At 47.4% G+C, this 14,627-nt stretch overlaps 1 protein-coding gene across 1 annotated transcript; it reads left to right on the forward strand.

Moving 5' to 3' along the window:
* Positions 1-8,346: 8,346 nt before the first annotated feature.
* Positions 8,347-14,553, forward strand: LOC132468389 (DOMON domain-containing protein FRRS1L). The gene is made up of 5 exons (XM_060066128.1): positions 8,347-9,577; positions 10,763-10,847; positions 11,911-12,049; positions 12,514-12,760; positions 13,331-14,553. Exons 1-5 carry the CDS (start codon positions 9,373-9,375, stop codon positions 13,501-13,503), a joined length of 849 nt encoding a protein of 282 aa, XP_059922111.1. The 5' UTR covers positions 8,347-9,372; the 3' UTR covers positions 13,504-14,553.
* The last annotated feature ends 74 nt before the right edge of the window (positions 14,554-14,627 follow it).

The raw sequence follows: 14,627 nt of genomic DNA on the forward strand, positions 1-14,627 counted from the left end.
TAATGAGTATCTCTTTTATGTTATTAAGACAACACAGGTTACCAAGATCCCCTCATTACCCAGCATGCATTGCCCCCTACACAGAATGGTAATTGGGAAGAGAGAGAGTGCAATCGAGAGAGGGAGGGGGGGGAAGGGGCCAAATGTAACAAGCGGTGCTTCTGGGAGAGGGGGTGTTAGTGGCAGGTATAACAGCAGGATAAACGGCAGCTAATTGGGTGAATCGGGATCGAGAGAAGCAATTGATTAGGGGGATCTGTTTTTGCCAAGAGAGACGGGCTGAAGTGGGGTTAAAGATCCAACACTCACATGCACACACACACACACACACACACACACACACACACACACACACACACACACACACACACACACACACACACACACACACACACACACACACACACACACACACACACACACACACACACACACACACACACACACACACACACACACACACCACCTATTCAGTGTGATGATGATCACTGTAATATCTGAAGCGCCACCGAAGTCCGTCTTCAACAGACCATGCTCCTCGTCGTTGATGCTTCACTAGCGCCATCTACAGGCGATAGGTATGAACAGACATTCTTAAGCCTTGTACGTCGCAGAACCTAGAAGATTGGCAATCAAAATATATATTGGCAAAATATATTGTAGAATAAATCAAATATTATTCGACTGACCAAATCTACGAATCATCCTCCTAACATGATTAAATTCAAAGATTAAATTATTTGTTTTAGTCACACACGTTTTTTTCGTGGTAAAATAATGTTTTTTTTTAGCTCAGGCCAAGGACTGCCTGGGGGTAAACGTTGCGACGACTACAACAGTAGGCTACTATTTTCTCTGTTGACTACATAGGCCGATTTTTCGTTAACATAGCAGGTTTGATGAGCAATTTAATCAAAATGGCTTGAATTTAAGCGGTCGTTTTAACAACGGAGTAGGCTAGGCCGACTTTAAAATGCACGCAGACAACTTTTTGCTCATCCAAATTTGAAACTGCTGTCTAAAAGAGAAAATAAAAGCCATCTAAATCCTTTTTCCAGTGTTTCCACATGATCTAATCTAGACTGTTATTGATCATAGCAGGCCATATTTGATGGACGTTTTTATGGTGATGAAACGTCAGTTATCCTCTGTGGGTGGTGGTTTCGAGCTGGATGAGTGGTACATGTTCAACACCTGGTTTATTCACAGCTACAAGGTCAACGAGGTGCTCTGGAGACGGTCCATAAAGCATCCGCCGAATCCAGGGAAGAGCTCTTCTATATTGGTATTGGCCTAGGGTTTGACTTACTTACCTTAGACCCATTATTTGGTGTCGTGTTGACCACTATGTGAAGAAGCATAAACTAGTCACTGTTATCCCTAGAACGGTTAGGACTAGAAATACGTGGTCCTTATGTTGGCTCCAATATCGTGTGGTCTAAGGCGAATAACAAATTCCTTTACATCATTGGCTATACGTTACAGTGACTGTTTAGACTACATGTAGGCCTATTAATAGCATATCCCCAGTATGTGTTCCCAGTATCTGCCTATTAGCCAATAAAAAGAAGAATATAGTGTGTATATATATGTATACTATATTCTTCTTTTTATTTGCTAATACTATTCTTATATATATATAAGAATATTGTATTTTGGTTCAGAGAGAATAACTAGCTCGGCTAACTTGTGTAGAGACCAATGGACTTCTAGCACGACCAAGTGGTAGATATTGGTAGGCTACCAATATTTACCAGTAGTAGACAATTATAGTGCTGCGTTTTCAGATATTTGGTGCATATTCATAGATATATACTGTGTATACATCAAATATATATAAATAAAAAAAATAGAAAATAAAACAAATTGTTATTTAACTGATGTTAGAAAAGAATGAATTAAAATATACTGTATAATTTGCATTAGATAATCAAAATTCCATTAACTGCTTGAATCCGTTTACCCTGCAGAGCATAAACAACATCATTAGAGAAGACTTCAACCTTTGAGACGTAGGACAGAAGAGTATGTTTTTATTACATGTAATGAGATAAAACTGTCTAAAGTAAATTCAGAACACTAATCTTTCATTATAGCATATGACCCATATAACCCATAACCCATATAAACATGACAAATTCAACGATTTTGCCAATTTAAATATTTTTTTTGCTGTTTACAAACATTCAGTGCAAAGCATCCCTTTGTGTAGTGGGACACACTGTAAACAGTTCTCTCCATAGAGGCATTATAGGCAGCTCTGCAGTGTAGGTTTGTCAGCTGTTGCTGGGGCAACTTCGGACTGAATGTCAGGATGGTCATCCCGTCGTGCGTCGTTCTCTGGATACGCCAGGAGTTCCCGATCTTTCTTGGCAGTACGTAGGGTTTTTTGCAGTTTCTTCGACAAAGCTGATCGAAAAGTATATAATAAAGACATTTAGGGCTGCAAACAACGATATTTGAGAGTTGATTATAGTTATAGTCAACAAGGATTTTTGATGAACAATTACTTTTCTCAAAGTGCCCCATGTCGTAATACTGTTTGACCTTGCATTCCCAAGGTTCCCAAATTCTGTAACAGTGGATGACGGTCAGTAACTATGTAGTCCACATCCAACCATTGTGCTCAAGAACATCCAAGCTTCTCTTCAGTCCCTCCTTCTCCATGTGGTAACTACCACCTACTTCATTGTTCTGCTGGTGAGTGCATAAAATTGCAATCCGACGCAGAGCCATCCTGAATCATAGTTCAACATGTTGCAAGCCTAACCATAAAATAAAGTGTAACCCAACTGAACAAACTGAAGGTGTAAAATCTAAAATCAAAACCTTTGCCACTTGGAAGAACAATGTACTGTTGAAGTACATGGCAGCTGATGGCAGAAGGTTGCCAACAGGGGTACTACCTACAATGGACTGGCTCTGCCACCATTTGGCGTAGTTACAGTTTCTACACTGCAGATTGAACGGCAAGTGCCCATCTGTCCTCGCTTGACCTCAGAATTTCTTGCACACCAGACAGGTTTCAAACAGCTCTGAGGCAGCTTTCAAAAACAACATACTTTGGTTCACTGTACCTGGACGTTGGACCAAACCTGTAAAATAAAAAACTCATTTTTGCATTAGCTTTCCAACTGTGCCGTCTCATCTCTGCCTACAAGTCATAGTTACGTGTAGTACAAATATGAAACTTACAATATTTCAGATTAGTCTGTAACTGCATTGGAAGCGGAATATGAGGTGCCTCCCCCCCCCCCCCCGCTGGTCCTGGGCTTATTTGCTGCTGTGGAAGACTGCAGGGAAAGATCTGGCCAACATTACTGGTGCTGCATGGCAGATGTCCCTATATGACGGGTCAACATCCCTGGTGCGTATGTTGGGCGCCTGTCCCTAAGTGACGGGTCCCTAATGACGGGTCAACATCACTGGTACATCGCTGGTCCGATGTCCTTTATGACGGGCCAACATCACTGGTACATCGCTGGTCCGATGTCCTTTATGACGGGCCAACATCACTGGTACATCGCTGGGCCGATGTCCCTTTATGACGGGTCAACAACACTGGTACATCGCTGGTCCGATGTCCTTTATGACGGGCCAACATCACTGGTACATCGCTGGGCCGATGTCCCTTTATGACGGGTCAACATCACTGGTACGTGACGTCGCTTGGCCGATTTCCTTAATGACGGGTCAACATCACTGGTACATCGCTGGTCCGATGTCCTTTATGACGGGCCAACATCACTGGTACATCGCTGGGCCGATGTCCCTTTATGACGGGTCAACAACACTGGTACATCGCTGGTCCGATGTCCCTTTATGACGGGTCAACAACACTGGTACGTCACTTGGCTGATTTCCTTAATGACGGGTCAATATCACTGGTACATCGCTGGGCCTATGTCCCTAATGATTGTTCCACATCACTGGGCTGATGTCCCTTTATGATGGGTCAACATCACTGGTACATCTCTGGGCCGATGTCCCTTTATGATGGGTCAACATCACTGGTACATCTCTGGGCCGATGTCCCTTTATGATGGGTCAACATCACTGGTACATCTCTGGGCCGATGTCCCTTTATGATGGGTAAACATCACTGGTACATCTCTGGGCCGATGTCCCTTTATGATGGGTCAACATCACTCGTGAGTTGCTGGGAACCTGTGCATTCATGAAAGGTCCCTAATGATCGGTCAACATTGCTGGGCATTCAAGGCCTGTGCCCATCCACAGAACGTCCCTTCATGGATAGGTTACATCACAACACTGAGTGGTCTCTTCACAGTCTTCCATGCTGCTCAGGTATAGCTCCCCGTGTCAATCCTCCCTTTGAGTCTTGCGAACGTGTCTCCGGAGCTTGACGTCTCTGGAAGATAATTAGAAATCAAATCAGTGATGGCTGTTCAGCATCACATAAATAGAGAAGGGCCTTAAATGAATAGGTAACTTGTTGCTTATTTGTGAGCTCAAACCCTGTATCAGGGCACCCCACCTTCCAAAAGCAACACCAAGTAAGTGGGAATGACTAGTCAAAGCTGCGCTTGGTAGAAGCGACATTCATTATAATGGAACAAACAGAACAACGTTTGCGCTATCTGTTATTCATCAGGGTCAATATACATCAGAGGGGAACATACATACATATACTTATTTTGTCTTCCTTTATAACCAAAGTTGCCAGATGGATGACTTATTTGCTATCAATTAGTTTGGAGCCCAGAAAATGTTCAGTAAGTTACGACTAGCAGTCTTAAGTTTTTTTTATCATTTACCTGAAGTGGATGCAGTGGGAACCCCCATGGGTTTCCAACCAGACTCTTTCACAAGGACTTCCTCTTTGTAGAAGCAGTGGGAACAGCAGGAGCAGCACTGAGCAGCATCTCGCCATCCTCTGAAGCTGCTGGAACTGATGCTCCATGGCTTTCCACCTCTGGTCCTGACGAAAGAACTCCGCCTCCGCCTGGTCATGTTGACGCCTCTGATACTCAACCACCGACTTCACGATCCTCTCTAGGCGATCTCTCCGGTCTTCTACCACTGGAGTGGAAGGCTTGGACGTCGCAGCTTTTGGCCTGGTCCCCGTCGCTGAGCCATCTCTAGGGGGTGCCGTCCCTCTGTCTTCATCCTCCATCTTGGCTCGCTGAGTGCCGCTCAGCTTCTAGTCCAATCGCTGGTCATCTCCCGCCTCGACTACTGCAACTCACTCCTGGCTGGACTTCCTGCCTCTGCGATCTGCCACTCGCCCTGCTCCTTTGGACCGACGGGACACGGCAGGGCAGTAGTAGCCCTGAGCGCTGGTGTCACCAACAGGCTGCTCTTGCACATGGAACAGGTGGGCATCGTTCGACCCTCGAACAGCCCCTGGGCGTCTCCCCTGCACATTGTCCCTAAGCCAGACGGTGGGTGGCACCCATTGACCGCTACCCGGTCCCGCATATCCAGGATTTTTTGCCACACCTGGCGGGCAAACGCTTCTTCTCCAGGGTGGACCTGGTACGGGGGTACCATCAGGTGCCGGTGCACCCAGAGGACGTCCATAAGACAGCCGTCACCACCCCCTTCGGTCTCTTCGAGTTTCTGCGGATGCCCTTCGGCCTGAGGAACACGGCGCAGACTTTCCAACACCTCATGCACTCGGTGCTCCAGGGCCTGCCCTTCCTCTTAATCTGCTTGGATGACATCCTCGTCGTGAGCACCACGGAGGAGGAGCACCTGTCCCACCTCCGGACCCTCTTCACGCGGCTCAGCCAACATGGGCTGATTGTCAATCCGGCGAAGTGTGAGTTCGGACGGGATACCCTTGACTTTCTCGAGCATCAGGTCTCTGTGGAGGGCGTGACCCCCCTACCCTCGAGGGTTGAAGCTGTTGCAGCCTTCCCACGCCCCTGCACAGTCAGCAAGCTCAAGGGGCTCATCGGGATGGTGACTTTCTACTATCGCTTCCTCCACCACATAGCTCACATCCTGCAACCACTGTACGAGGCCCAGAAGGGCAAGGCTCTGAGGCAACCGGTCGACTGGACGGCGGAACGTGTCAAGGCTTTCCAGGACACCAAGGCGGCATCAGATTTTGCCGTGGGGGGCAGTGTACGAGCAGTGGGTTCGGGGTGCTTGGCAGCCACTCACATTCTTCAGCCGCCAGCTGTCTCCCAGAGAGTGCAATTACAGCACCTTCGACAGAGAGCTCCTCGGGCTGTGGCTCGCGGTCAGACACTTCCGTTTTACTTCCGAGTTTATGGCCTACGTGGACCACAAGCCGCTCACACGCGCCATGTCCAAGACCACGGAGCCTTGGTCCGACCGCCAGCAGCGCCAACTCTCCTACATCTCTGAGTTCACCACAGACATCCAGCACGTGGCTGGGAAGTCCAACGTGGTCGTGGATTGTCTCTCCAGGGCGTTGGTCGGTGCGGTCCAGCTGAACTTGGATTACTCCCGCATGGCTGTGGATCAGGCCGCCGACCCCTCCGTCCAAGCTCTGAAGTCGTCGAACACAGGGCTAAGCCTGGAGGAGGTGCTCTTCAGTGATACAGGGGCCAAGCTCCTGTGCAACGTTTCCACGGGTCAGTCAAGGCCTGTAGTCCCCGCCAACTGGAGACGCCCCATCTTTGAGGCGGTCACCCAGGTAGGAAACCGTCCTCACGGCTGGTGTCAGAGAAGTTTGTCTGGCACGGGCTCAAGAGGGATGTGAGGGCCTGGGTCGACACTTGCAATGCCTGTCAACGCGCCAAGGTGCATCGCCATGTCAAGGCCCCTCTGGAACAGTTCGCGGTGCCCGAGCGGAGGTTCAACCATGTCAACGTGAACCTGGTGGGACCCTTGCCCCCCTCGCACGGCTTCACCTACCTCTTTACCATGGTGGACAGGACGACGCGCTGGCCGGAGGCAGTCCCGCTCTCCTCAACGACAGCCCCCGACCTGGCCCGGGCGTTCATCGCGGTGTGGGTCTCCCGCTACGGCACTTCTGCTGACCTCTCCTCTGACGTGGCCCGCAGTTTACTTCAGAGCTGTGGGCGGCGGTGGCGGAGAATCTGGGGGTCAAGCTCCATCGTACTACCGCCTACCACCCGCCGGCTAACAGACTTTTGGAGCGCTTTCATCGCTCCATGAAGGCCGCCCTTCGAGCCAGCCTCACGGACAGCAACTGGCTCGACAAACTGCCGTGGGTCATGCTGGGGCTCAGGACGGCGCCCAAGGAGGACCTCCGGTCATCGTCGGCCGAGCTGGTGTCCGGACAGCCGCTGCGGGTCCCTGGTGACTTCATCCCCAAGTCGACGGAGCCCTGGTCCGCCTCCGCTCAGCGCGCCTCCCCGCTGGACGGCGCCAGGACCTTCACCCCGGTTCCGACCACACGGCATGGCGTCCCTGCCTCGCGGGTGCCCCTGGAGCTGCAGTCAGCGGGTTACGTTTTCATCCGCCACGACGGCCACAGGGCTCCGCTACCACCTCCCCTTCCGTGTCATCGAGGCAGGAGCCAAGAACTTCATGGTTGACATGGGGGGTAAGCCTGAGTGTGTGTCCGTTGATCGCCTCAAACCGGCTCACTTGGACCTTGAACTACCCCCGGACTTGGCTCTGCCAACGCGCAGGGGCCGCCCCCCCGTCCTACCCCCCCTGCCACGCCGTGGCCCAAACCCCCTCCAACCCCTACAAGCCCCCACAGCTTGCGGCCCTCCGGTCATCGCTGCCTACCGCCCCGCCCAACAAGGGGATGTGATGGATGATGTCACGCCTCCTCCCGCACCTCCTGACTTTGCCTACAGTCGTAGGGGCCGGGCCATACGCCCTCCTCGTCGCAAGGATTTTGAATATTGAGGTGAACACTGGGGGGGCTGGTGTAGTGACTACATTATGTGTTTGTGTTCCCCTCTTACTGTGAGTGATCGAGTGGGAGGGAACTGGCTATGAGCCACGGGGTCTAGGGGGACCGTTTATTCCGTAGCACTTGTTCTTCTAGCCATGCACTGAGAGTGATTGTTCTGCTCTGTTTTCTGGATTAAAACGGCTCTTATTACGTTGCCTACGTCCTCCTTTTCCTCCGGCACTACAATGTGATAATAAAGACAGTTCGTAATCGTGCGGTGTATGGGGTGCGGAACTGCAGCCGACTGCTAAACTTGGAATCCCGTCTAATCATTCCCGTGCTGCTCGCCACAATATGCTACACGTGAACCTCCTAGTAGGCGCAATTTCATTGGTTCGATATCTTGGGATATTGGACAATATCCCATGATTGAGATCTCAAACTCGGGATATTGCGTGACGGTCGTCTCTCACGCTAATAAAAACGGCTAATAGAAAAAAAAAAGAAAAAAAAAAGATAGGCCTAACACAAAAAGTGTTAGGCCTATCTTGTTTATTTTTGGAGTGTTCACGTGTAGTAGATTAGTTTGCTATCTCGGGATATTGGGCAATATCCCATGATAGAGATCTCAAACTCTCGTCACGCTTAAAAAACAAATAGGCCTAAATAGCTATAAATCCCGGCAAAAAGTGTTATCTTGTTTATTTTTTGAGCGTTCACGTGAAGTAGGCTATATACTAAAACAATAATTCGCCTAAAGCTCCGTGAATAGTCATTTTTCACTTTGTCTTCGGAGAATAATTGTTAAATAGGCCTATCGCATCTCGTGGCTAGTAGGCCTATTTTAAGGTGAAGAATGTCACTGACTACTGCGGCCTACTGTGCGGATTATTATTTATTTTTTTTGACTCAATTGTTTGTATCCATCTCAATAGCATAGCCCTTAAACCAATTTATTTGTTTTCAATAATCAGGTTATTTAGTCAATGCTTAATTAGACTAAAACGTGACATTCTCTAACCTAATCACAAAGAATGACTATGAAAATAATATGTGAAATAATAAAATAGATTACATAGGTTACATAGATTTGGAACTTGCTGTTTGAGCGAATTTTCCATCAAATAAGGCAGAAGGCAACATCACAGCGCTCATTATAAGCCCACGTCTCGTCTCCCTATTGGACAGCACCCTGATTGACTGAATCCAAAGACGAGGGGGTCGCTCCAGACCGTTCATCATCATTCATACGACCCGAAAAAATGGACTGAGATGTGATCGGATGAGCTGTTGATGCCCTGGGATCAGTTTCCCACGAGGATTAAGCGTGTTGCCGAAATAGATAGGCTAACTAAGATTACTAATCTAATCTATTTGCCCATCGAGCTCATCGTCGTGAACCTCACAGGGGGGGGGGATCCTGCGGATCAACCGCGACATAGGAAAACATCAAGCGTTTAATATGCGATCGGTGTGTACGCAGACACAGTAAGAAACAGGCTTCCCTTAACAATGAGGCTTTTTTCGCATTTAACATAGACAATCTACTGCCGCTGTTGGCAATGATTTCAATGCGGCATTTGGTACAGTTATGGGTGCTAGTGAGCCACACCGTGTGGCGGGGAGTCGCGCCGAGCCCGACCGACGAGGGAGCGCTTCGAGGCGGCCACGGAGACCACGGAGAGCCGGGCCACAAGGAGCACCACAAGGACTCGTACGGGACTTTCGCCTCTGAGTTCCTCGAATCGAGACATCTGTCAGACGACGGTAATATCCTATGATCTTACTGTAGCTAGACTAGAAGAAGAACTGCATGGGAATGCATAGGACTGTCAGTAGCCAAAGTAATCGTATAGTCGCTGGGTTTTGCTGACACATGATGTTACTGTTAATTTAACTAATAGCCACAATATAACTAAAATAATGCTGCGTGTTCTGCAGCAGGGACTGATGCTGTCACATATATTGGCACTTTCAGCACCCAGGCCAGCTCCCCCACTGGTCACTGGCTTTTCTCCAGCCTCTTTCTGTACACACACTCCTCTTTCTGTCACCCGGAGGGCAGGGGGGGGGGTGCTGGGTTTAATGGAAGGAGGACCTTTTTAACAACACATTCCAGTTGTTGGGGATAGGACAATTCTCTAATACCACAGTAGCAACTTGATACAGCATTATAGAGAGATAGTGGGAGCGAGAAAATGACAGACAGAGGGAGACAGAGTGGGGGACAAAAAGTGCAGAGGTTGTTCAAGAAGAATAGATAAAAAAAGGGCAGAGAGACCTTGCCGTGAGTCTCATCCAAGAGGGTTAACAAATAAAGGACACGGTCCATCCATCACTGTGTAATGATGAAGGGAGAGAGAGGGGCAGAGGATGGAGGGGGGTTAGGGAGAGGGTAGGATAAGATGCATGATCATAGACAGATGGTTGAACCTTAGTTGATGCTTCTACCCTGCAAAAATAGGCACCAGGGGTAATTTAAAGCTGCAACTCTTCAACTGCTTCTTCAACCTCTTTTAGACCTTGTTTGACCAACTTGACGAGTCTTACATGAAATGTGGAATGACTGAACAATTGAGATCTGCACCTCACGTATCATTCCACACTCAGCTTCACTTACTTTTTCATGGTTATTTCCTTCTACCGTGTTATCTTTACTAGTTGTCTTCCATCTCATGCCTCTCTCTCTCTCTGTCCCGCTCTCGCACTCTTTCTCTCGCTCTCTCTCACACTCTCTCTCTCTTTCTCTCTCCATCTCTCTCTCTCCCCTCTCTCTCCCCCTCTCTCTCCCTGTCTTTCTCTTTTTCCCCCCATTTGTGCACAATTACCTGTGTATCCTTTATATCTTTAAAAATAAGCTTGTGAAATTATTAAAATAAATTATTATGCTGTTGTGTGTTCGTGTTCCACCAACTAACTAAAGAAACTTGTGTCTGTATGTGTTTATTGCAGGGTATCCTTTCCCCACTGCCCCGCCAGTGGACCCCTTTGCCAGGATCAAAGTCCATGATTGTGGAGTCACCAAGGGCTGTATCAGGTTAGGAGGCTACACCTTACTATCCCTCTAACCACGGGCTGTATCAGGTTAGGAGGCTACACCTTACTATCCCTCTAACCACGGGCTGCAGGTTAGGAGGCTACACCTTACTATCCCTCTAACCACGGGCTGTATCAGGTTAGGAGGCTACACCTTACTATCCCTCTAACCACGGGCTGTATCAGGTTAGGAGGCTACACCTTACTATCCCTCTAACCACGGGCTGTATCAGGTTAGGAGGCTACACCTTACTATCCCTCTAACCACGGGCTGTATCAGGTTAGGAGGCTACACCTTACTATCCCTCTAACCACGGGCTGTATCAGGTTAGGAGGCTACACCTTACTATCCCTCTAACCACGGGCTCTATCAGGTTAGGAGGCTACACCTTACTATCCCTCTAACCACGGGCTGTATCAGGTTAGGAGGCTACACCTTACTATCCCTCTAACCACGGGCTGTATCAGGTTAGGAGGCTACACCTTACTATCCCTCTAACCACGGGCTGTATCAGGTTAGGAGGCTACACCTTACTATCCCTCTAACCACGGGCTGTATCAGGTTAGGAGGCTACACCTTACTATCCCTCTAACCAAGGAATGTATCAGGTGGAAAGCTACGTCTTACCATCCCTCTAACCAATTAAGGGCTGCATCAGGGTAGGGAGCTACATGTTAGTATCCCACTAAACAAGAGGGTCAGTTGGCTAGCCCACACTAGGACTTGACATTGGTGGGCAATAGATAATTTAACTTGCATTACATATCTATCCCTGTTTTGTCTTCTTTTAATAATAAATAAAAAGAGATGAATGAGGGAGGATCAAGGATAAACATTTTTTTAACTGACACTTCCTAAACCTTAACAACCATTATGGTTTCCATGGTGTCACCAATAATAACTCCTGTAAGTCACCCATATTGACCTATATAAGTCACCCATATTGACCTATATAAGTCACCCATATTGACCCCTTTAAATCACCCATATTGACCCATATAAGTCACCCATATTGACCCCTATAAGTCACCCATACCACCTTTAAATCTCTTCCTCCCTGCAGGTACGGGAAGCCTGGCTGCGATGCAGAGACGTGCGACTACTTCCTGAGCTACCGGCGCATCGGCACCGACGTGGAGTACGAGATGAGCGCGGACACCGACGGCTGGGTCGCTGTGGGCTTCTCCTCCGATAAAAAGATGGTGTGTGTGTGTTACCAGCGCACCTAGAGCCCTCGTCTGGGACTCTCTCTGGTGAAGATGCTGTTCTAGGGTTCTGGGCCTTTAACATACAGCAATTGTTTCAATAGCATAGTTTTAAAACGAACGGCAATGGTATTCCACAATTTATTTGCTTATATCACATTTGATACAACATGATAAATCACATATTATTACATGTAAGGCATCTGAACATAAAATTTGTTATTTAAGATTAATAGCTTGTTGTAATCATTTGCAAGACATTTCCATACAGATTAACATTGCAGAAGGTTAGAAGAGGTCCACCAGTTTACAGAAACCACCTACCAAAATTAGCTGAAGGTCTTGCGCGCAGCACTCCGTGTGACATGAAACACTTATACCTGGTGTGTTGGAGCAGTAGAAGACTTCCTATACTCACTCTCCTTTCTGGGACCTTTTCTCATATCATTTGAAAAATACAGGGCGGAGATGACGTCATGGGCTGTGTCCATGACGACAACGGGCGTGTGCGCATCCATCACTTCTACAACGTGGGTCAGTGGGCCAAGGAGATCAAGAGGAACCCGGCGCGCGACGAGGAGGGCGTGTTTGAGAGCAATCGGGTGACCTGCCGCTTCAAACGCCCGCTGTACGTCCCGCGGGAGGAGACGCTGGTGGACCTGCACCTCTCCTGGTACTACCTCTTCGCCTGGGGGCCGGCCATACAAGGTATGCTCACTCCATCCTCCTAGATCGTCCACCCCTCCATGAGTCAATAAGGATGCTTTGTCCAAAATAACAGACTTTATTTTCCTAATTTTTAGCGTTACATCTTTATTTGGGATATGTCTGTTTATAGGATACATCTTTTTTGATGCAGGTAGAGATACATGTTGAGTTTCTAGGAGCAGGTAGGGATCAGGGGTTTGAAAACAGAGCACAGAATCCTTCTCCTTCTTCTCCACCACACCTGATCTCAGAACTAAAAGTCCTGCTGGCAGAACTTCTGGTGGCCTGGGACAGAAAACAAAAGTGCTTGGTTTCCTGATTCGTTACGGAGATATTGTATTAAAGAGAAACTTCTGTGAGTGTATAAAGCTTTCGGAAGGGGTATTGTTAAGTGAGTTTTTACACTGGCCAGTCTTTTGAGATACATTTTACAAAACATCGGTGTCCCGTAAGGCCCCTCACCCTCTATATCTTACACAACTCTGTATTGTCTACAACCAGATTTACTTTTTTATTAAAAACCAATCATTTTATAAAAATAAAAAAAGATCCTCCTACTCTTGACCACAGGTTCCATCACCAGGCATGACATCGACGCCCCTCCGGTCAGCGACCGCATGGTCAGCATCTATAAGTACGAGGACCTCTTCATGCCCTCCACAGCTTACCAGACCTTCAACTCCCCCTTCTGCCTCCTGCTCATCGTAGCCCTCACCTTCTACCTTCTGATGGGCACTCCCTAGCCGGCTACAGGAGAAGGCTGAAAATAGGTTAAAAGAACATTAGAAAACAGCAGGGGTGAGGAGGAAAGCAATACAACTATTTGCCAATTATTCACAGTGCCACAACTTAAGAAGAGAACATGCTTTATACGCACAGCTGACACAGCATTAGAGTTAACAAGGTCCCTTCTGTAATCACTATGTATTCTGTGGATCTTGGCTAGAGTATAGTGATATTTTGAGAGCACACTATGTGCAGAGAGGCTACTATAGTAGTCTTATTGTTTTAAAGAGATCAGACGTTTGTATTTTAAGTGTTACAAAGAGGAATATAAGTGCTTCATATGTGTCCATGAGAACTAGGGGGAGAAATACTTGGAGGATCACGTCAAAGTACATGAGAGAGATGGGCATAACCTTTTATTCATCATTATTCGACCTGAGTCGAATAAAGTGTGTACACATCCCAGCCTGACGTTAACGTCATAGCATAACATGATTCTCTACAGTAAGCTTCTTGTTTCAAATAAGATCATTCTGCACAGGAACACACGTTTCACTTTTATTTAAATAATTAGCAAATTGGTTATCTATTTGTTTCTTTGTTGTTTTCATGATGGAGGTGTATGTATGTGTGTGTGTGTGTGTGTGTGTGTGTGTGTGTGTGTGTGTGTGTGTGTGTGTGTGTGTGTGTGTGTGTGCCTGCGTGTGTGTACTTGCTTTCAGGGCAGACTATACGTTGTCTGTGTACACTGTGTGCATGTATACTTTTGAATACAAGATTCTAAGAGTTTATTGAAGCAATAACACAAAATGCTAAAAAAAAACATTGCTAAAAAACTAGTTGTCGGTGTAAAAGGTAGGCAGCTGTTGAGGCCGAAGAGGCCTCATTAGAAGTATAACAACCGCTTTTGTGAAGAGGCTTCCTGTTGGTACTGCGACATCAACGGTCTTCGATATGGGTATGATGAATCAAGGATAGCCACATCAATTCAAGTTTTTATGTCAATGTCTTTCCTGCCAAGTGCGTTTTCTCTAACTTTAATCCTAATAAAAATGTTTATAAAACGAGATACACACAGTTTGAAACTTTCTGCAAATGTTCAATGTTAAACAATAAACTACATTACCCACCACGCCTTGCG

The sequence above is a fragment of the Gadus macrocephalus genome, chromosome 11 (genome assembly GCF_031168955.1).
Source record: "Gadus macrocephalus chromosome 11, ASM3116895v1".
Classification (NCBI taxonomy): domain Eukaryota; kingdom Metazoa; phylum Chordata; class Actinopteri; order Gadiformes; family Gadidae; genus Gadus; species Gadus macrocephalus.

Coding starts and splice junctions, on each gene's coding strand:
- LOC132468389 (XM_060066128.1), top strand. CDS start 9,373: ATGATTTCAATGCGGCATTTGGTACAGTTATGGGTGCTAGTGAGCCAC. Junction 12,050..12,513: donor TCTCCTCCGATAAAAAGATG/GTGTGTGTGTGT, acceptor TGAAAAATACAG/GGCGGAGATGACGTCATGGG. Junction 12,761..13,330: donor CTGGGGGCCGGCCATACAAG/GTATGCTCACTC, acceptor TCTTGACCACAG/GTTCCATCACCAGGCATGAC.